This window comes from Taudactylus pleione, unplaced genomic scaffold (genome assembly GCF_031769625.1).
Source record: "Taudactylus pleione unplaced genomic scaffold, aTauple2 ptg000199l, whole genome shotgun sequence".
In the NCBI taxonomy this organism is placed as follows: domain Eukaryota; kingdom Metazoa; phylum Chordata; class Amphibia; order Anura; family Myobatrachidae; genus Taudactylus; species Taudactylus pleione.
Window position 1 is genome coordinate 4,657,620 of NW_028284601.1, and position 22,398 is coordinate 4,680,017.

The following is a 22,398-nucleotide window of genomic DNA, read 5'->3' on the forward strand; positions in this document are numbered from 1 at the left end:
TTGCTTTGGCCCACACATTTGAAGCCTCCACAAAGGTAACAGGTACCTTTTAAAACTGATTTAAGCCATTTTAGTATTATACGTCTATTACCGTATGTAATGCATGCACATTGTCAGTACTCACCCTGCAACCATTAAACACATAGGCCAGCTCATCTGCTCCCAGCTCCACATCTGGTCGCACCTCAGGCCGAGCCCATCCCACTCTCATCTCCCCAGTGGTGACCGCCTCAAATTCAAAATACCACTTCCCAGAATTTACTGCGTATGACTTCTCAGCCCGGAAGATGCGCATTCTTTCAGCTCGAGGTTTTGTGGTCCCTCCCAGAGCGGCTACAGGAGAAAGAGATCATTAATTTATTTACAGTACATATTAGGATTGCTAGAGTAAGTAGACCTGCTGAGACATCCCCATTCTTCCTCTGCAAATGCCACAGGTGCTGTGCTCTCTTGTCACATGACACTCCATACAGAAGCTACAGAATTAAGAGATACTAGCATTTTGGACTTATTATTCACAGGGTCGCTAGCTATCATGCCCAGCGTTGTCCCCCCATCTGTGTGTGTCTCTCTCTCATCTCTTTCCCTCTGGTCCCCCCTATCTGTGTCTTTCTGACTCTCGTCTCTGTCCCCCTCCCCATTTCTCTCTCATATATCTGTCCCCCTCCCCATTTCTCTCTCTTATCTATGTTCCCCCTCCCTCCATCTCTCATCTCTGCCCCTCCGCCATCTCTCTTATCTCTGTCCCCCTCCCGTCACTCTCTCATCTCTGTCCCACCTGTCCCCTCCTTCCATCTGTCTCTCTCACATCTCTGGCCTCCCCCTATCTGTCTCTCATTCATGTCCCTCCTCCTCACATCTCTCTCTTGTCTCATTCCCACTCCACCATCTTTCTTTCATTCATCTCTGTCCCCCCTAAATCCAAGCAGTCTCTTCTCTGTCCACCCCCTCCCCATTCTTTCTCCCCTAGGTTCCAATTCATAATTGCTTTATTGTAGGTCAGTCATCCAAGTGTGCCCCATGTTCCCCCTCTCCCCGAAAGAAAACACTTTTCACAGATCATGTTACTTATACTAAATGAACTAGTTTTAAATCAAATTGATCCATTTTTTTTTAGGACCAACAACATTAAGATAAAGCCGAGTTTGCCTCCCTAATAAATCTGAGGAGGTAATAGTGGCACCAGGTCCAGGGAGAGACTAGGAACTTCCTGGGTATCGCATCAATCGCTGAAAGCACACGGCAGCATTTGTTACACTCTCCTATGGTACTCCCTGAAAGCACACTGCAACGTTTGTCACACTCTCCTGTGGTACTCCCTGAAAGCACACTGCAGCATTTGTTACCCTCTCCTGTGGTACTCCCTGAAAGCACACCTCAGCATTTGTTACACTCTCCTGTGGTACTCCCTGAAAGCACACTGCAGCATTTGTTACACTCTCCTGTGGTACTCCCTGAAAGCACACTGCAGCGTTTGTCACACTCTCCTGTGGTACTCCCTGAAAGCACACTGCAGCATTTGTTACCCTCTCCTGTGGTACTCCCTGAAAGCACACTGCAGCATTTGTTACACTCTCCTGTGGTACTCCCTGAAAGCACACTGCAGCATTTGTTACACTCTCCTGTGGTACTCCCTGAAAGCACACTGCAGCGTTTGTCACACTCTCCTGTGGTACTCCCTGAAAGCACACTGCAGCGTTTGTTACCCTCTCCTGTGGTACTCCCTGAAAGCACAATGCAGCGTTTGTTACACTCTCCTGTGGTACTCCCTGAAAGCACATTGCAGCATTTGTTACACTCTACCGTGGTGCTCCCTGAAAGCACACTGCAGCGTTTGTTACACTCTCCTGTGGTACTCCCTGAAAGCACACTGCAGCACTTGTTACACTCTCTCGTGGTACTCCCTGAAAAAACACTGCAGCGTTTGTCACACTCTCCTGTGGTACTCCCTGAAAGCACACTGCAGCGTTTGTTACCCTCTCCTGTGGTACTCCCTGAAAGCACAATGCAGCGTTTGTTACACTCTCCTGTGGTACTCCCTGAAAGCACATTGCAGCATTTGTTACACTCTACCGTGGTGCTCCCTGAAAGCACACTGCAGCGTTTGTTACACTCTCCTGTGGTACTCCCTGAAAGCACACTGCAGCACTTGTTACACTCTCTCGTGGTACTCCCTGAAAAAACACTGCAGCGTTTGTTACCTTCTCCTGTGGTACTCCCTTAAAGCACACTGCAGCATTTGTCACACTCTCTCGTGGTACTCGAATAAAGAACACTGAAGCGTTTGTTACACTCTCCTGTGGTACTCCCTGAAAGCACACTGCAGCGTTTGTTACACTCTCCTGTGGTACTCCCTGAAAGCACACTACAGCATTTGTTACACTCTCCCGTGGTACTCCCTGAAAGCACACTGCAGCATTTGTTACCCTCTCCTGTGGTACTCCCTGAAAGCACACTGCAGCGTTTGTCACACTGTCCTGTGGTACTCCCTGAAAGCACACTGCAGCATTTGTCACACTCTCCTGTGGTACTCACTGGTCTCCTGGTCAGGGGGCTCTATGTTGAATCCGTATCCCATGAGAGTGCGTACGGCCTCACACAGGCTGTCTCTATTGGTCTTCTTGGTCTTCTCATCCAGCAGACTGTATGGCACTAAGCGAGGGTTACGCTTGTTCTTGATGTCCTAAGAGGAGATAAATGAAGCTGCTTATTCTGCCTCTGGACTGTATTATCTAATAGCATTACTGCTACTTTATAATTATATATTGACAAATGGTGATAACCTAGCTCCATATGGGAAACTTTTCATTCTGTATATACAATCACTAGTATAGAGGCATTGATTTTGATAAAGCAATTTCTATAGATTTTACATCCATTTTAATTTATATAGCATTTGTTCAAAAACAGCGTTTTCACTATTCTCATTAATAAACTGACATTTATTTTCTACATTTTTTTCATGTGTGTGTCCTTGCTGTTGTTATACAGTAACAAAAAGAACGAGTGATCCTGCACAAGACTTAACATGTAGTAAATAGGACTATTACAAACATTGTATATCAACAATAGTGGGAATATTTATTTGGATAATATCCAAAAAAAATATATAGTATGTTGGTGGTTCTCCCTAGGGCTTGTACCTAAACTGGATAGGCGGGACAAAAGAATCACAAAGCAAAAAAAACTCTTTTTAGGGGGCACTCTTATTTATAATTTTAAAACGTAATTTTTATTAGATATGCGTTAAAAATACTATGTTGTTATCTCTCTGGTGAAGGATAGATACACCGAGAGGCCCTATCAGTATTATCCTTATTATTCAACAAAAATATATACAGTTAGTATAACAAGATACAGTATATAGAGCTTGATTTTCCAATATTATTCAGTATATGGGCGAGAATATCTCTATGATAGCACGAATGCTTAAAGTGCAATGTCAAAATTAATTTTAGGCATGTATATCATAAAATAAATTGTTAATACATAGTATGTTGTCCCAGGTAACCAAGTTATTCTGTAGATTGTTTTTGGTACATATATCAAACAATCATCTTATAGTATAACATATGTTGCCACAAGTAACCAGGTAAAAAATAATAATAATAGAAAAATAATAATAAAGAACAATAGAAAGGAACCTGAGCGTGGTCAGTTGCTGAGCAGTCAGTAGTTCAAATGATATAATACCAGTATAAATGATCTAATAATCCTAATTTCATGGGATATGTACATCAACTGTATATATCATAGTAAATCAACAGTAAAGATATTGTCATTAAAGATTTAATAGCATATCAAAAACATACAGAACAAACAAAACATATAGAAAAATATAATGAGATTCCATATAAGAAGTTGCCACATCTGTTTTCCTGTTGTCATATGGATAAGATATTATAGCATTCGTGCTGGTTTGATTTCATGTAACTAGGATTTATAATATCCTGACAAGTTTTCAGGATTCAACAGGTTTTTTACCATTAATAATAGTTCAGCAGCAATATTCTCATCAACACTTTTATACCATTAAGAAGACATAGCGGCAGATAATCACTTAGAGCAGAAGAACTTGCATTGATATAGCAAAAATAACATAACATAAATGGTTGACTAAGTTCTGTAAAATTTGGAACTTAATCGCATGCCAGGTTTTCAGGTATTGGCTGCTTTTTCCACATAATGTTAAAGCAGCAACAATAGCAGTAACAATTCATTGGCTCAAAAGAAACTAGTACCTCTCAGTCATATTATATGGGTATAAAAGAATACAGTAGTCTGAGCCTGACAGTCCGGCTACCTCTACTTCCTTCTTGTCTGGAAAATTTCCAGTGAACAAGAGGTGAGAGAGTAGTCGGTAGGGCAGATCTAAGGAAGGTAAGAAACGCTCCTGCTGTTAGGTTCTACTCCCACCGCCACCCTGATGTCCTTATTATATGGAATCTCATTATATTTTTTCTGTATTTTTTGTTTGTTCTGTATGTTTTTGATATGATATATATATATATATATATATATTTTAATTATTTTTTAACTATTTTATTCGGTAGACGAATAACAGTAAACAGTAGAACCTACGCAGAGGTCCGTAATAAACATAGTAACAAGAAAAATAATTCACAATAAATATAGTACAATTTCAAAAATAAATACTTGTTGTTACACAATAATAAATCATCTACAATTTTACTTTTATATCAGTAAAAAACAAAAGATGATGATGATAATAAAAATAAAAGAGTGGCGTGGAGGTGCAATCCACAGAGATAAGAAAGTAGGGTAAAAAGTGAGGGAGAGAAAGAAAAAAAAAAAGATAAAGGGAAGACCCAACTAGATTAATATATAATTATAGGTATACCGAAGAATCTGATATGGATATTTATATAGATTGGATGGAGTTATCGTGAATTGTACATGCATAGTCAGGCATCAAAGAAATGCCGGAGGCATCTGAAAATGAGAAAGGATCCCATACCTTATTAAAACTTTTAGAAGAGTTACGTAGAATACTTGTCATGTATTCCAAGGAGTGTATATGCCATACTTTAGCTATAATCTCTCCTAATGTAGGGACCTCAGTTTTTTTCCAAGCCGCTGCTAGCCTACATGTAGCTGCCAAAATAACATGGCTGATAAGTTTATGTTGGTGATGAGTGGCATCTGGAATATTTAAGAGCAATACAAAATATTTAGGTGAGAGAGGAATATTTAAACCAAGCACTGTGTGAAGGAGAGATCCAATCTCGCTCCAGAAAGAGACAAGTTTTGAACAGCTCCACCAGGTGTGTAACAAAGTTCCAATGTCAGCACCACAACTCCAACATATATTGGAAGTGTTTGGATGCATTTTGTGCAATCTTGATGGGACGTAATACCATCTATAAAAAAGCTTATATGCATTCTCTTTTATGCGTACACAACTGGAGCTGGATGCTACATTAGCTGCAGTTTCAGCCCAATCTTCATTATCTAATGTTTCACCTAGATCCACCTCCCAGGACCGTTCATGTGGATCTTTCAAATCAGATTCAGAATTGGAAAGTTCTAAGTATAAAGTATATATAAGACCTTTTGTGCTAGTATCACTAAGAGTCAAAGATTCATAAATGGTAAGTGGTCTACTGGTAAGTCGATGTTTCATGGATAAGTGAAAATGTCTCAACTCCAAATATTGAAAGAAATGCTTGTGTGTAATAGCGAATTTGTTTTGTATATCCGCAAACGAGGGGAATATTGGATCACATGTGATATAGTTTAAAACTTTGATCCCCCCAGCTTGCCAAGTTTAAAAAAAAATGGGATGAGAGCCTGGTTGAACATCAGACTTATTAAATAGTGGAACTATAGGACTCAGCTGCGGAGCAATGTGAAATCTTCGGTTAGCCAGGTCCAACATTGCTAAGGAGAGTGAAATTAGAAACCAAAAAAATATCTATGAGACTGATAGCGCTCCCACTTGATAGATGTATAGTGTGTTGTACCACACAGTATATAACACCTTGGAATCACACAAGAGGTATCTCAATAGAAAGGTGTATTTATTTCATGGACTTCAAATATAAAAATGGAATAAAAATAGAATAAAAAACAATTACATATAATGTGCAAAATGAAGCAATAAGAGTCCTCCTGGTAGGTTACTGTTTTGGGTGGGTGGTGTGAGAACACGATGGAGATAGTCCTGATGAATTAGGCTAGTATTTCTTCACACCACCAGATATTAAGCCAAAATTTGAAGTTCTCTGGAATTCTCCAAAATCCTTTCCCAGGAGGTATGACAAAAGCACAGCAGGCACAACGCGTTTCGGATCGTCCTGATCCTTTATCAAGTGCAAGATATAATGGCATCTTCATCCCCGCTATTTAAAGGGATAAAACGGAAATTATGCGCTTCCTGCTTCCTGTCTATTCTCCCGCGGTTTGCGTTCCACCGCGAAACCGGAAGCCGGAAGTGATCATCGTTTTGCATTCCATTCGCCGGAAGTGAGCACGCCTGGCTCACCATTTTACATTCTACAGCGGAGCTGGAAACCGGAAGTGGTCATCATTTTGCATGGCATTCACCGGAAGTGAGCGCATCTAGCTCATTTTCAATATACAGAGACGGGGAAAAGTTTGTAAAATGGTGAGCCAGGCGTGCTCACTTCCGGCGAATGGAACGCAAAACGATGATCACTTCCGGCTTCCGGTTTCGCGGTGGAACGCAAACCGCGGGAGAATAGACAGGAAGCAGGAAGCGCATAATTTCCATTTTATCCCTTTAAATAGCGGGGATGAAGATGCCATTATATCTTGCACTTGATAAAGGATCAGGACGATCCGAAACGCGCTGTGCCTGCTGTGCTTTTGTCATACCTCCTGGGAAAGGATTTTGGAGAATTCCAGAGAACTTCAAATTTTGGCTTAATATCTCGTGGTGTGAAGAAATACTAGCCTAATTCATCAGGACTATCTCCATCATGTTCTCACACCACCCACCCAAAACGGTAACCTACCAGGAGGACTCTTATTGCTTCATTTTGCACATTATATGTAATTGTTTTTTATTCTATTTTTATTCCATTTTTATATTTGAAGTCCATGAAATAAATACACCTTTTTATTGAGATACCTCTTGTGTGATTCCAAGGTGTTATATACTGTGTGGTACAACACACTATACATCTATCAAGTGGGAGCGCTATCAGTCTCATAGATAATTTTTTGGTTTCTAGTTTCGCTGATTATGGTGTATAATCTTTTTTCTATGAGGAAGTAAGCTGCACTCCATTTGTTCACTGCGCAAATTTTATCCCCTATATTTTTCTTTTATAAGGAGAGTGAAATGACTGGATGGACTGAGACAGCTTTAGGTCTTGTTAGGCGGGGAAGCAATAGAAGAGTGGAGGGCGAGTTGAAATGTAATAAATCCCCTTCGATCATAACCCATGTTCTGTCAGATTTTGGTTGGCTCTATAGGATACACTGAGCGAGTCTAACCGCCATAGAATAAAGTTTAAAGTTTGGAAGACCTAGGCCACCTCTAGAGGTGCGTTTTTGCAATATGTTGCGTCTAACTCTGGGGTGTTTTTTGGCCCATATAAACTGCAAAGTGATATGATGTAAATATTTGTACCATAAGAAGGGATCCTCACTGGTAATGTTTGAAATAAGTACATAAATCTGGGTAATAAATTAATCTCGACAGTGTTGATCCGACCAATCCATGAGATATAGCAGCCACTCCAATTATCAATGTCCATTTTAAATTGTGCTAAAAGTTTAGGGTAGTTAGCCTGAAATAATTGATGATGATTTCTGGTCAAATTGATTCCCAAATATTCAATTTGTCGGCGATTCCACTGAAAAAGATAACTATGGTCCAATGTGATTTTAGATTCTCTAGGTATATAAAAATCCAGAACTTCTGTTTTTTGTGTATTGATTTTATGACCCGAGTGGCTGCCATATTCTTCGATCTTTTTGAAAAGATAAGGGAGTGAAAAGATCGGATCAGTTATAGTCAAGAGAATGTCATCTGCACATAATGCAATTTTGTGTGATACCATGTTTATCTTGACACCTATGATATCAGCGTTGGCCCAGATCTTAGCTGTTAATGGCTCAATAACTAGTGCAAAAATCAGCGGTGACAGGGGGCAACCCTGTCTTGTGCCATTAGAGATATTAAAGGCGGGTGAGATGACCCCATTGGCCAACACCGAGGCCGTGGGATTAGAATAAAGGGCGTTGACACCATTATAAAATCTCCCTCCAAAACCCATCGATCTGAGAACCCTAAACATGAATGGCCAAGAAATGCAGTCAAATACTTTTTCAACTTTTTTTGATATGCTATTAAATCTTTGATGACAATATCTTTACTGTTGATTTACTATGATATATACAGTTGATGTACATATCCCATGAAATTAGGATTATTAGATCATTTATACTGGTATTATATCATTTGATCTACTGACTGCTCAGCAACTGACCACGCTCAGGTTCCTTTCTATTGTTCTTTATTATTATTTTTCTATTATTATTATTTTTTACCTGGTTACTTGTGGCAACATATGTTATACTATAAGATGATTGTTTGATATATGTACCAAAAACAATCTACAGAATAACTTGGTTACCTGGGACAACATTCTATGTATTAATAATCTAGTTTGATATACTGTACATGCCTAAAAATAATTTTGACATAGCACTTGCACTTTAAGCATCGGTGCTATCATAGAGATATTCTCGCCCATATACTGAATAATATTGGAGAATCAAGCTCTATATATCTTGTTATACTGACTGCATATGTTTTTGTTGAATAATAAGGATAATACTGATAGGGCCTCTCGGTGTATCTATCCTTCACCAGAGAGATAACAACATAGTATTTTTAACGCACATCTAATAAAAATTGTGTTTTAAAATGATAAATAAGAGTGCCCCCTAAAAACAGTTTATTTTGCTTTTGTTTTGCTTCTTGTTCTTATACAGTACCATAATAAATAATGTAAGTGTATAGCGGACATTTTGTTGTCCATTCATAAGGGATGTGAGTTCCCCTTGTTCTGCAGCACTATTTTAGCACCGGTAAAGACACCATTCCCACTGTCACCAGTTAGTTGCATTCTGTAGCACATTGTACACTGCATTTTCATCTACGGTATGTATGCATTATGATTCCTCAGTGGCAGCTAATACTGTTCCCTTATAGTGGTAATGGCAGCAGCATATAGTCATGTTGTATATATGGTGAGACTTAATATCTTGCCTATATATATACTGTATATATATATGCAGAGTCAATTAGAGTATAGGCGCCAAAACTTTAAGTCGATACGGTGGCCAAACTTGATTGAAGCACAGTGAATAATACAGTCTTAAATCGATAGTCACAACTTCCCACTCTCTTCTGTGGGTGGCAGTTCAGCTCTTCAGAATACCGTAGACTACCCCTAAGGAGGCCATTCAGTGGCAAAACGCGTTGGGTTCTCATCACCTCATCCTACCCTCCTGAATGAGGGGGTCATTAAGACCCACTCGCAAGCGGCAGTACGCTCGCAAGTGGGTTGATGTTCCCCACTGCGCATGCGCACGACGGAGGGAGCTCCGTCGTGCGCATGCGCGAGACCCGGCTGTCGCTCCGGGTCTCGCACCAAAGGGGGCGTGCTGTCGATGTTGATTGACATCACGTCCCCTTTGGTGGGCGTGCCGGGGGCGTGCCTGCCAGACGGAGGCATTCCCAAAATCACTCCAGGGCTTGTGGCAGGGAGACCCTACCACAGGGTCTCCGTCGCAAGTCCGATGGTCGCGATGGTCTTGACCATCGCGACCATCTTTTTGGACGCTCGTATATGATGTGGGTGGTGACCCACAGCTATACGAGCGTCCAGGAGGATGCTCCATTTTAATGGAGGAGGGCCCTGATTCAGAGCGAGCGCTCTGGTCAGAGCGTCCGTCTCTGAATCAGGCCCTGAGACTTTATCTGAATCATTCCATTGGAACTACAGACTACCCACAAACCTTGTCACCAGGTTATCGCAGATAAGCTAAAAACCTAGTTTTTTCTTTTGTACATTGTTTCCTGTTTGTTTTTGTGCAATAAATAAGTATTTGTATTTTACACACATATATACTGCACTATGGAAACTCTTTATGTTCACTGAGGTTATATGCTGACATTAAGTGGAGCAGAGGCTGCTGAAACACCACCCTGAGTTATTAACCATATGGGAAGCAAGACCTCTCCTGATACGCTATTTAAACAGCATTTATCTGGTACAAATATCTCTAATTAGCCCTGCATGAGTAATATTCTAAATTACTACACTATTAGGCACTCGCTCTCTCTCACACATATATATATATATATATATATATATATACACACAAACAGAGGAAGTGGATTTGTGACTGTCTTCAGGAGTCTTTTTCCCTGGCACACTGCCCTAATTTAGACATTTGTGATGGGGGGTGGGCATGAGGGTGAAGGAATGGGGGAGCAAAGCAAAAAAGCCCAGGGTCATTAATAATGTGAGCTTATTCCGGCAATACCTGTATTATGCTATAGGTCCATCCTTGTTGCACTCTGTCTCTAGCCCACACGTTGTGCCCATTCTCTGCCAGTTTGTCCACTAAAGTGTTCTGCGCTGGTGTCAGCTTGACATGGGACAGATCGAGGGGGGCAGGCTTGTACCCATTGGACATCATGTATCTGTATAAGGGGAATGAAAAACATTAGGAAAGTATTTGTTTTTTGCTTAAGTGTAGTTCATAGGGGCTTGTTAATTCCTTATTCCATTACTCTCTCCCATTGGGAATATGATATGTCGTTCCCCTGACACAATGACGACCACCCAGGCACCTACGTCTTAGGGAGCTTTATCTTCTTCAAATTTTCCTCGGCCTTTTCATCAGCCATGCCCACATGGCACCCCAAGGCTAGCAGGGTCCTGTGCGGGAGACAGACGACAGCTTACTTTAAACACTTATAACAGCCATGATCTCCAACATGATTAAAGTGATTATTATGGTTTAATATTTGATTGTTTATTTGATTATAACAGACATGTACATAAGACTTTACTATCAACATTTTTAGCGAGATCATTCACTATCATCCAATAGACCAGCATAAAAGAAGAGATGAAAGATAAATGACTCATTAGACCACATGCACAAATAACAGCGTTAACAGTATTATCCTAATAGAAATATCTTGTTTTATTCACAAATATCATTTTAGATATCACCATAGTGAAAGAATAAGTGATCTGACGGAGCATGTGGCTAAGCTGTGATTATGGCTTAACAGGTACACACTTTAGTTACCAACACAAGACTCACAAATGTTGTTAGCTGTGTTTCTGGGTGTAGGGGCACATTTTTCAAAAGACAAAGGGGTATATTTACTAAAGTGTTGGTCTTTAGAAGTGGAGATGTTTCCCATAGAAACCAATCAGATTCTAGCTATTATCTTCTCTAGAAGGTGCTAGATAAATGATAAGTAGAATCTGATTGGTTGCTATAGGCAACATCTCCACTTCTAAAAAACCAGGACTTTAGTAAATATACCCCAAAAATTCCTAAAGCTGGTGAAAACGGCTGTTTTTCGCTGGTGATAGGGTTCTGCCTTGTAAATCAAGGGGCAAGGATCACTTTCCACCTATTGGGAAGCCACAAGGTTCTATCCCAGGTCACCTGCTCATCACACTGAACAGCTCCTTCCTTAATTGTCTTTAGTTCCAACTCTTTGCTGATGACACCCAAATGTACCTCTCCTCCCCTGGCCTCTCCCTCTACCTCATTTTATTTTGTGTTTCTCTGCTTTCTCCTCATAGTCTCCTAACACGTGTCTAAATCTGAGCAGTCATTATGTTCCCTCTTTCTAGAGTCTCTGAGCGCCCTCATCTCTATCACTGTGGGCAACGCAACATCCCTAAAGCCCTATGCAACTCATTCCCTGCTAGATCTCCGAACCCCAACCTCCATCCCAACCTCTCCACTGCCAATGACGGTTGAATCAACATCCCAAATGATAGCCCCATGCTACTCCTGCCTCCAAGACCTTTCCCATGCCCTTCACCATTTATAGAATATACTTCTGTGCCAAGTCAGACTGTCCACCAGCCTACAATGTTCCTTAAAAACCCACCCTTTCATCAAAACGTAACAGTTTCCAACTAAATTTTACTTTCGCTGGCACAGCCTGCCTCTGCCCACTTTATAACTACATGTACCCCCCTTGGTCTCAGACTCATCTTACCCCATAAAGTTTTAAGCTCTTACAAGCATGGTCATCTAGCCTCCCGTTTTCTTGCCTGTTACTACCTTGCCCGCCTGCAGTTGCTTATGTCATGCCTATTTCATGTTCTATTCAACAGTTTGTTTGTCCTACACTATACCTTACTCACAGTATTACGTCTTCTTGCTATTGTGGCATTTATGCTTATGATTGCTTATGTCCTTGCTTGTTCCTGTATTTTGCTTGTTGCACTCAGCTGTAGTCTACCATATAAATGATGATAATAATCATAATAGTAATAATAATAATACATAAGATCAGAGTAAAAGCCTAATAGCATATTTTGGATTCTTTACAGATATACGGTAGGTAAGATTTTCAGATGATGACGGTGGGAGGGCATTGAAGAGAAAGGAGGCCTTCACCATATCCTTTCTGTTCTAGGCAACTTCGCACTCCTCCAAGGAGCGATCCACCCTCAGGCAACTTTACATTATTGGTGATTTGTACATGTGATGCTGCAACTTAGACTAAATACATTATATGTCTGGCTTTTCCTGTACTTGGATATGCTACGCTCTGTTCATTTGAGGTAATTGTATCCACAGTGTCTGGATCATGTAATTGACATGGCGGAAAAAAAATTAAAAAAAGGTGAAGAATGACAGAGCCCTGTATTTAGTAAAGGATGTAGGAGAACCCTGCAAAAACCATGAAATGTTCCATGAAGGGGAAAAGCCCCCTTAAACCCACAACTACTGTTCTTCTGTGCCGTGGGCAAGGGCTTACTTCAAGGTTTCTCCAGACATGAGCAGGTTGTAGTTTCTCTCTGGCTCGGGAAGACTGTGGAAGTCAAGGAGACATGGGTGTAGTCTCTTGTTATCATCCCGGATCTGGTGGAGGAAGACATGACGTATGAGAGAGGTTACAGCAAGTGCGATAGTACAAAAGAAAGGCAAAGTAAACAAAGAGGTATGTCAGGAATAAAAGTAATACGGTTTTAGAGTGTTCCCGTCACCTTCATAGATATTGTGTGGGCTGATTTCTGCTAATTCAGTCCCATTTCATTAGGGGATAGTGACTGAGGCTAATGGGTGTGTATAGACTGCGCAAGTGTCAACCAAAAGTGGAGTCTCAGCTATTCACATGAATACATGAGACTTCAATATTGGTTGACACTTATGCAGTCTGTACACAGCCATTATCTTCAGTTGGGAAAGCTAGCACGATTCCCTTTTCATTAGACAGCTGCAGTGTCAGAACATTTAAATAACTCCTGATTAAGCTCCAAGTCCTGACTCCTTTCTGATGTAGTGACTGAGGCTGCAGACACGGAGTGAACATGTGGAGTCCATTTGGGGTGTCGTACCAAATTTTGACATTTAGAATGTAGATAAGGACCTTATGCCAACACGTGGTATGTCGACATGGTAGTAATGCCGACATGGCATGTGTCGACAGCCGGCATGTCGACATATTGTTATTTTACTGTTAGAGCCCTAAACCTAACCGCAGCCTAACCCTAACCCTGTAATGTCGACATAATGACTACATACCGTCCATGTGGTTTCAGGAAAGCAGCCGGATACTGTATGATGTACTACTTACCGGCCCATAAGTCCACCCTTGTTCGATTCTGGTAAGAGCCCAAAGTTCATGTATGTTCTCAGCTAACTTTTCACGGATCCGTTCCAGGTGAGGAGGGAGGACAATCTGTACACAGAGAAATGAGACAGATTACAGGAGAACATTTGCCCCTAATAAGAACAAGAGTCAAATACAGGGTTCAGTAACTGTATAACTGGGAGAGATGATGCTGCTTAATTTTCCTCCGATAAGAAATAGAATTCACTATCAAGTATGAGCAGTTTATATTCTCAGCCTCTGTAATGCCTCTACCTGCACAGTATCCACAGGGCAAGGGACAAAGGAGGTGTGGGACAGGGATTTGGTGGGCCCTAGCAGGTTACGGATGTCCTCAAAGTCATGTTTGTATTCTTTGATGGGCTCCACGCGCATTCGGTCCCGAGGCAGGAGGGCTTCATAGACGGGAGCATAGCCAGGAGGCGGGAGGAACTTGAAATCACCATGACGACCTCCCAGAAGAAAACGAATCCTGCAGAGTGGATACACACACAAATAAAAACCATATTACACAAATTGTTTAGCGTCTATTAGCTGTAACTTACTTACAAATACTGAACTCACTTAATTCCGGCAGAGAAGCTAGCAACTGGGAAAAAGAGCCCATCCAAATTAAAGTTCTCAAACATGCCCTGCACGGGGTGGCCATTGAAACGGAATGAAATGCTTGGCACAGTCAAGTCCAGGCAGCAACTGACAACATCATCAGCTGTTAGTAAATGCTGGTTGTGTGAGGCCACAGGCCTGCACACCCGACCTGCCAAAAGAAAATAAATTAATGCAATCTTCTGTATGTGGCCGTTTCTTGCAGCTTCAGTCAAAATCATTGTTGAATCTAAATTTCAATCAGCTCAGAGCAGTCATTGGACAATGTTATACTGTACCCTTTGTAATCACTTTTCTGTCTCCAGTCAACTAAATGTTAATATTTAAACTAGGGGTGAGCGGGTTCGGATTTCTGAAATCCGAACCCCCCCGAGCCCCCCCGATCCGAGTCCGATCCGAGTCAGGCTCGACTTTTCCCGCCTGACTCGGATCTGAAATCGAGGCAAAACGTCATCATCCCGCCTTCCGAGTCTCGCGGGTTTTGGATCCTATATAAGGTACCCGCGTCGGCGCCATTTTCTCACTCGGCTGTGGACAGTGAAGAGGGAGGGTGGGAGTTAGTGCTGTGTAGTGTAGTGTAGTGTAGTGCTGCTGTTGTCCACTACTTCAAAGTCCATAGGGGCTGGCTGTGTTGTGCTGTGCTGCTGTTGTTAATAGGGGCTGTGTCCACTACTTCAAAGTCCATAGGGGCTGGCTGGACTGTGTTGTGCAGTCAGTTCTCCATAGGGGCTGTGTCCACTCCAAAGTCCTGTGCAGTGTCCCAGTCCTAAAGGGGTGCTGTAGTGTTGTCCAGGGGGTGCTCTGTCCATCAGGGGTGCTCCCCCCAAGTGCTAAAAAAATAATATATTTTCTGTGTTTGTGAATTGTGTGCGCAGTAGCCGCACGTGCATCAAAAAAAGTAGTGCCAAGCGTGCGCCTGTGTCATAAGTAAAGGGCCGGCTGGCTTGACCGTTAAAGGGTGCTGTAACCCCCGAAAGTACACTCCAGTCCAAACCAAAAAAAAATTATTTTCTGTGTTTGTGAATTGTGTGCGCAGTAGCCGCACGTGCATCAACAAAGTAGTGCCAAGCGTGCGCCTGTGTCATAAGTAAAGGGCCGGCTGGCTTGACCGTTAAGGGTGCTGTAACCCCCGAAAGTACACTCCAGTCCAAACCTAAAAAAAAATTATTTTCTGTGTTTGTGAATTGTGTGCGCAGTAGCCGCACGTGCATCAACAAAGTAGTGCCAAGCGTGCGCCTGTGTCATAAGTAAAGGGCCGGCTGGCTTGACCGTTAAGGGTGCTGTAACCCCCGAAAGTACACTCCAGTCCAAACCTAAAAAAAAATTATTTTCTGTGTTTGTGAATTGTGTGCGCAGTAGCCGCACGTGCATCAACAAAGTAGTGCCAAGCGTGCGCCTGTGTCATAAGTAAAGGGCCGGCTGGCTTGACCGTTAAAGGGTGCTGTAACCCCCGAAAGTACACTCCAGTCCAAACCAAAAAAAAATTATTTTCTGTGTTTGTGAATTGTGTGCGCAGTAGCCGCACGTGCATCAACAAAGTAGTGCCAAGCGTGCGCCTGTGTCATAAGTAAAGGGCCGGCTGGCTTGACCGTTAAAGGGTGCTGTAACCCCCGAAAGTACACTCCAGTCCAAACCAAAAAAAAATTATTTTCTGTGTTTGTGAATTGTGTGCGCAGTAGCCGCACGTGCATCAACAAAGTAGTGCCAAGCGTGCGCCTGTGTCATAAGTAAAGGGCCGGCTGGCTTGACCGTTAAGGGTGCTGTAACCCCCGAAAGTACACTCCAGTCCAAACCTAAAAAAAAATTATTTTCTGTGTTTGTGAATTGTGTGCGCAGTAGCCGCACGTGCATCAACAAAGTAGTGCCAAGCGTGCGCCTGTGTCATAAGTAAAGGGCCGGCTGGCTTGACCGTTAAGGGTGCTGTAACCCCCGAAAGTACACTCCAGTCCAAACCAAAAAAAAAATTATTTTCTGTGTTTGTGAATTGTGTGCGCAGTAGCCGCACGTGCATCAACAAAGTAGTGCCAAGCGTGCGCCTGTGTCATAAGTAAAGGGCCGGCTGGCTTGACCGTTAAGGGTGCTGTAACCCCCGAAAGTACACTCCAGTCCAAACCTAAAAAAAAATTATTTTCTGTGTTTGTGAATTGTGTGCGCAGTAGCCGCACGTGCATCAACAAAGTAGTGCCAAGCGTGCGCCTGTGTCATAAGTAAAGGGCCGGCTGGCTTGACCGTTAAAGGGTGCTGTAACCCCCAAAGTACACTCCAGTCCAAACCAAAAAAAAAATTATTTTCTGGGTTTAGCCGCACGTATATATCAAATCGATATAACATAAATGGAGGACCAAACTTTCTCCGATAAAAATAAAATAGAGAAAGATCAAGAACCACTTCCTCCTAGTGCTGAAGCTGCTGCCACTAGTCATGACATAGACGATAACATGCCATCAACGTCGTCTGCCAAGGCCGATGCCCAATGTCATAGTAGAGGGCACATACAATCCCAAATGGCAAAGTTCAGGAAAATGACCTTGAAAAAGACATTTAAATCAGCTGAAGAGAAACGTAAACTTGCCAATATGCCATTTACGACACGGAGTGGCAAGGAACGGCTAAGGTCGATCCCTAGTATGTTCATGACTAGTGGTTCAGCTTCACATGACGATGGAAGCCCTCCTCCCACTAAAAAAATCAAAAGAGTTAAGCTGGCAAAAGCACAGCGAAGAACTGTGCTTTCTAAGAAGATATCACAAATCCCCAAGGAGAGTCCAAGTGTGGTGGTGGTTGCGATGCCTGACCTTCCCAGCACTGGACGGGAAGAGGTGGCTCTTTCCACCATTTGCACGCCCCCTGCAAGTGCTGAAAGGAGCACCCACAGTCCACTTGCTGATATGCAAATTGAAGATGTCACTGTTGAAGTACAACAGGATGAGGATACTGGTGTAGCTGGCGCTGAGGAGGAAGTTGGCGAGGAGGATTCTGATGGTGATGTAGTTTGTTTAAATCAGGCTCCGGGGGAGACAGTTGTTGTCCGTGGGATGAAAAAGCCCATCACGGTCATGCCTGGGCAGAAGACCAAACATTCCACCTCTTTGGTCTGGCAATATTTCTATCCAAATCCGGACAACAACTGTCTTGCCATATGTACCATATGTAAAGGTGAAATAAGTAGGGGTAGGGACGTCAACCACCTAGGAACATCCTCCCTTATACGGCACCTGCAGCGCGTTCATAAAAAGTTACTGTCAAGTTCAGAAACTTTGGCTAAGACTGTAAGCAGTCCAGGGACACCTAAATCCCGTTGTCCTGTTGTATCCAAGCGCCTGCAAACCACACCGTCAACTCCCTCCTCGTCAATTTCCTCCTTAGTCAGGATCGGAAGTAGTCCTGCAGGCCATGTCACTGGCATGACTGACTCTCCTATCCGGGATTCCTCTGGAGGATCCTGCATTGCTACGCCTACTGCTGCCGCTGCTGCTGTTGCTGCTGCTGGGAGTCGTTCATCATCCCAGAGAGGAAGTAGGAACACCACTACTTTTACTAAACAATTGACCCTCCAACAGTCCTTAGCGAGGAGGATGAAGTACGACAGCAGTCATCCTGAAGCAAAACGTATAACTGAGGCCTTGACTGCTATGTTGGTGTTAGACGTGCGTCCGGTATCCGCCATTAGTGCAGTGGGATTTAGACAATTGATGGAGGTAGTGTGTCCCCGGTTCCAAATCCCGTCTAGATTCCACTTCACTAGGCAGGCGATACCGAGACTGTACAGAAACGTCAGAAAAAGTGTCCTCAGTGTCCTGAAAAATGCCGTTGTACACAATGTCCACTTAACCACGGACATGTGGACAAGTGGAACAGGGCAGACTAAGGACTATATGACTGTGACAGCCCACTGGGTAGATGTATCACCTTACGCAGCAACAGCAGCAGCGTCACCAGTAGCAGCATCTCAGAAACGCCAGCTCGTTACAAGGCAGGCTACGCTGTGTATCACCGGTTTCAGTAAGAGGCACACCGCCGACAACCTCTTAGAGAAACTGAGGGAAATCATCGCCCAGTGGCTTACCCCACTTAGACTCTCCTGGGGATTTGTGATATCTGACAACGCCACCAATATTGTGCGGGCATTACATCTGGGCAAATTCCAGCACGTCCCATGTTTTGCTCACACAATAAACTTGGTGGTGCAGAATTTTCTGAAAAGCGACAGGGGCGTGCAGGAGACGCTTTGGGTGGCCCGAAAAATTTCTGGCCACTTTCGCCATTCAGCGACTGCGTGCCGAAGACTGGAGCGCCAGCAAACACTCTTGAACCTGCCCCACCATCACCTGAAGCAAGAGGTTGTGACGCGGTGGAACTCAACCCTCTATATGCTTCAGAGGATGGAGGAGCAGCAAAAGGCCATACAAGCCTATACATCCACCTATGACATAGGCAAAGGAGGGGGTATGCACCTGACTCAAGCGCAGTGGAGAATGATTTCCGTGTTGTGCAAGGTTCTTCAGCCCTTCGAACTTGCCACACGTGAAGTCAGTTCAGACACTGCCAGCTTGAGTCAGGTCATTCCCCTCATCAGGCTTTTGCAGAAGCAGCTGGAGAAAGTGAAGGAGGAGCTAAGACGGAGCGATTCCGCTCGGCATGTGGGACTTGTGGATGAAGCCCTTCATTCGCTTTGCCAGGATTCCAGGGTGGTCAATCTGTTGAAATCAGACCACTACATTTTGGCCACCGTGCTCGATCCTAGGTTTAAAGCCTATGTGGTGTCTCTCTTTCCGGCCGACACAAGCCTGCAGAGGTGCAAAGACCTGCTGGTGAACACACTGTCAGCTGAAGCGGAACGTGACACGTCAACGGCTCCTTCTTCATTTTCTCCCGCAACTGGGGCTGCCAGGAAAAAACTTAGGTATCCTAAGCAACCCGCTGGCGGTGATGCAGGGCAGGCAGGACCAAGTTTGGACATCTGGTCCGGACTGAAGGACCTGGCAACAATTTCTGACATGTCTACTGTCACTGCATATGATACTGTCACCATTGACAGAATGGTGGAGGATTACATCGGTGACAGCATCCAAGTAGGCATGTCAGACAGTCCATACCTGTACTGGCAGGAAAAAGAGGCAATTTGGAGGCCCCTGTACAAACTGGCTCTATTTTACCTGAGTTGCCCCCCCTCCAGTGTGTACTCCGAAAGAGTGTTTAGTGCAGCCGGGAACCTTGTCAGCGAAAGGCGTAGGAGGTTGCTTCCACAGAATGTGGAGAAGATGATGTTCATCAAAATGAATTATCAGCTCTTCCAGGGAGACCAGCCTCCAGAACGTACAGAGGGACCTGTGGTGGTGGATTCAAGTGGGGACGAGTTAATACTTTGTGAGGATGAGGATGTACACACTGAAGAGGGTGAGGAATCGGTGGATGAGGAGGATGAGGATGACATCTTGCCTCCGTAGAGCCAGTTTGTGCAGGGACACATTAATTGCCAGCTTGTTTTGTGGGGGCCCAAACGAACCAATCATTTCAGCCACAGTTGTGTGGCAGACCCTGGCGCTGAAATGATTGATTTGTTAAAGTGTGCATGTCCTGTTTATACAACATAAGGGTGGGTGGGAGGGCCCAAGGACAATTCCATCTTGCACCTCTTTTTTTCTTTGCATTATGTACAGTTTGGGGCCTAGTTTTTCTAACTGCCATCCTGTCTGCCACTGCAGTGTCACTCCTAGATGGGTCACGTGTTTGTGCCGCCCACTCGTGTCGCTTAGCATAGTCATCCAGCTACCTCGGTGCAACCTTTTGGACATAAAAACACTATTGTGAGGTGTGAGGTGTTCAGAATAGACTGGAAATGAGTGGAAATTAAGGTTATTGAGGTTAATAATAGCATAGGAGCAGAAAAACCTACAAAATCTGTGATTTTAGCTGTTTTTATGCTTTTTTTCAAAAAAATACAGATCCAAAACACAAAACCCAGAACCCAAAACACGGAAGGGTGGTTTTGGCAAAACCAATCCAGATCCAAAACACGAAGAAAGATCCAGATCCAAAACCAAAACACAAAACACGAAAAGTGGCCGGTGCACACCCCTAATTTAAACCATTACAAACTAAATAAGGAAACTTTATTGAAAGGGACATTACGCCTTCTCATTCCTAAGTTAGAAACTAGTGTCATATAGGGGCCCAATTATCATTAACTATTTGTGGCATATTCCCCAAAAACACCAGTTTTTGAGAGAATAAAATAATATCTCCCAGATGTATTATGGATGAACTGCAGCCGATATCTCTGATATCAGCTGCGGTACCTCCATTTCTGAAGCAGCCATATCCTCCATAGGTTTTTATGGGGAGGGTGCAATGCTGTCGGATTTACCAAGCTCTAGAATCCTGTGTATTCTACAATGCGACCATGAGTGCTAATATAGATCGCATTGAGTATGTGATCATTGATAAATGGGCCCTTTACTTCCTTTATCACCAAAGGTAAACAATGTTCTACTTTAAATATTGGGCACAATAGTGGACCTAGATAAGTGAACATCCTATCTACTAATCATTGACATCCAACTCACCTGACCAAAGGTGAAGACCATCGAAAGAGAAGGAGTACAAGTCATCACCTACACCATTGGCTCCCCAGCCTTCCCCAGCACCAGGATAGGGACTGTACCCTTCATTCAGTGCCCAACCAACACGCAGGTGAGTGGTCTCAGCAGTCACAAAGGGTTCCACGTGATCAACAATCACCTCAAAATACCACTTTTTGAACTGGGTGGATCCTTCACATGTTCCCAAGAAGACATTAGGTCTCATGCTAAAATACATTAAAGATGCATCATTAACATATATAGGTATTTGTACTCTATTCTTTAAAAAAAAAAAAGGGGGGGTTGGGTTGGGCTTCATAAAATAAACCCACGGAAAGAACACAGACCTGGTGACATAGTTAACCAGCCTGGTCTGGAGAAGAAGGTCTCTGCGGGGAAGCAGGTTCTCCGTTATTAGATTCTGGTTGGATCTTACAGCTACCCCGTTACACACACAGAGAGAGCAGAGGACATCCAGGACCTGAGATAAGAGGACAGGTCATCAAGAGCAGAAGACAACAGATAGAAAAAAAATTAAATTTGACAGATAAGGGCAATGCAGTAGGTGGGTGTCAAACATGATCTAAAGTTACCTTATGGTTTCGCCCGTGCTTATCGAGTAGAGAAATAATGGATTTGATGTGGTTCTCTTTAATAATGTTCAAAACTTCAGGACTCTCAATCAGCACGCAATACAAAACCTCCAAAATACCTGTAATGAGAGAAATGCCTACTAAGCACAGATTCCTAAAGTGTCACTCCCAGACAATCATTCCAACTTATGGTATTAGATACATGCTACAGCAGTAAGTTAATATTACATGGAGAAACAAAATCACAATATTGTTTGTGCAAGGCTTTCTGGCCCTCACCTGATGAAGCTTCCAGTCGGTCCAATTTGCTGACCACCCAGTCTAAGTTACTAGAGAACAGGGCGCAGTTGGAGCGATTCCCCCGTATTAAAGCCGCTGTGTGACAAAGAAAGGTATGAATGAAGGTATATTGCTTAGTTCATTAAATGTAATATTTACAATACGTCTGGGAAAACATTTTTTAATACCTCCATCCTGGATTTCAAACATTTGCCCTGTTTGGCTTCTTTACTGTGGTGCCTAACCACCAATCACCATCAATGCGAAACGCGTTAGTTATAACCATTTCTCCATTTCATTCAACACGTGTGCAATGAAAACATTTATTCCACCAGTTATTATAATAATTATTGATCATTATTTTTTTTAATGACTTGTAATGATAACATAGTAAAAAATGTCAATGTGATAAATTAAGACAGCCCACTTCTTCCGGCCAGGCATTTGGGACTTTACC

At 43.0% G+C, this 22,398-nt stretch overlaps 1 protein-coding gene across 7 annotated transcripts in view; it reads right to left on the reverse strand.

Annotated features, from left to right (window-relative positions):
- The window catches only part of RYR1 (ryanodine receptor 1), a 211,666-nt gene that overhangs the window by 98,991 nt on the left and 90,277 nt on the right, over positions 1-22,398 (reverse strand). For all 7 annotated transcript variants that reach the window (XM_088477043.1, XM_088477047.1, XM_088477044.1 and 4 more), the window contains exons 15-26: positions 21,942-22,037; positions 21,663-21,781; positions 21,417-21,550; positions 21,055-21,296; positions 14,447-14,639; positions 14,138-14,354; positions 13,847-13,951; positions 13,028-13,131; positions 10,863-10,946; positions 10,549-10,708; positions 2,536-2,683; positions 125-333 (exon numbers count right to left, since the gene is read on the reverse strand). In XM_088477043.1, the coding sequence (XP_088333169.1) occupies positions 125-333; positions 2,536-2,683; positions 10,549-10,708; positions 10,863-10,946; positions 13,028-13,131; positions 13,847-13,951; positions 14,138-14,354; positions 14,447-14,639; positions 21,055-21,296; positions 21,417-21,550; positions 21,663-21,781; positions 21,942-22,037 (1,811 nt within the window). The remainder of the gene's footprint in view (positions 1-124; positions 334-2,535; positions 2,684-10,548; positions 10,709-10,862; positions 10,947-13,027; positions 13,132-13,846; positions 13,952-14,137; positions 14,355-14,446; positions 14,640-21,054; positions 21,297-21,416; positions 21,551-21,662; positions 21,782-21,941; positions 22,038-22,398) is intronic.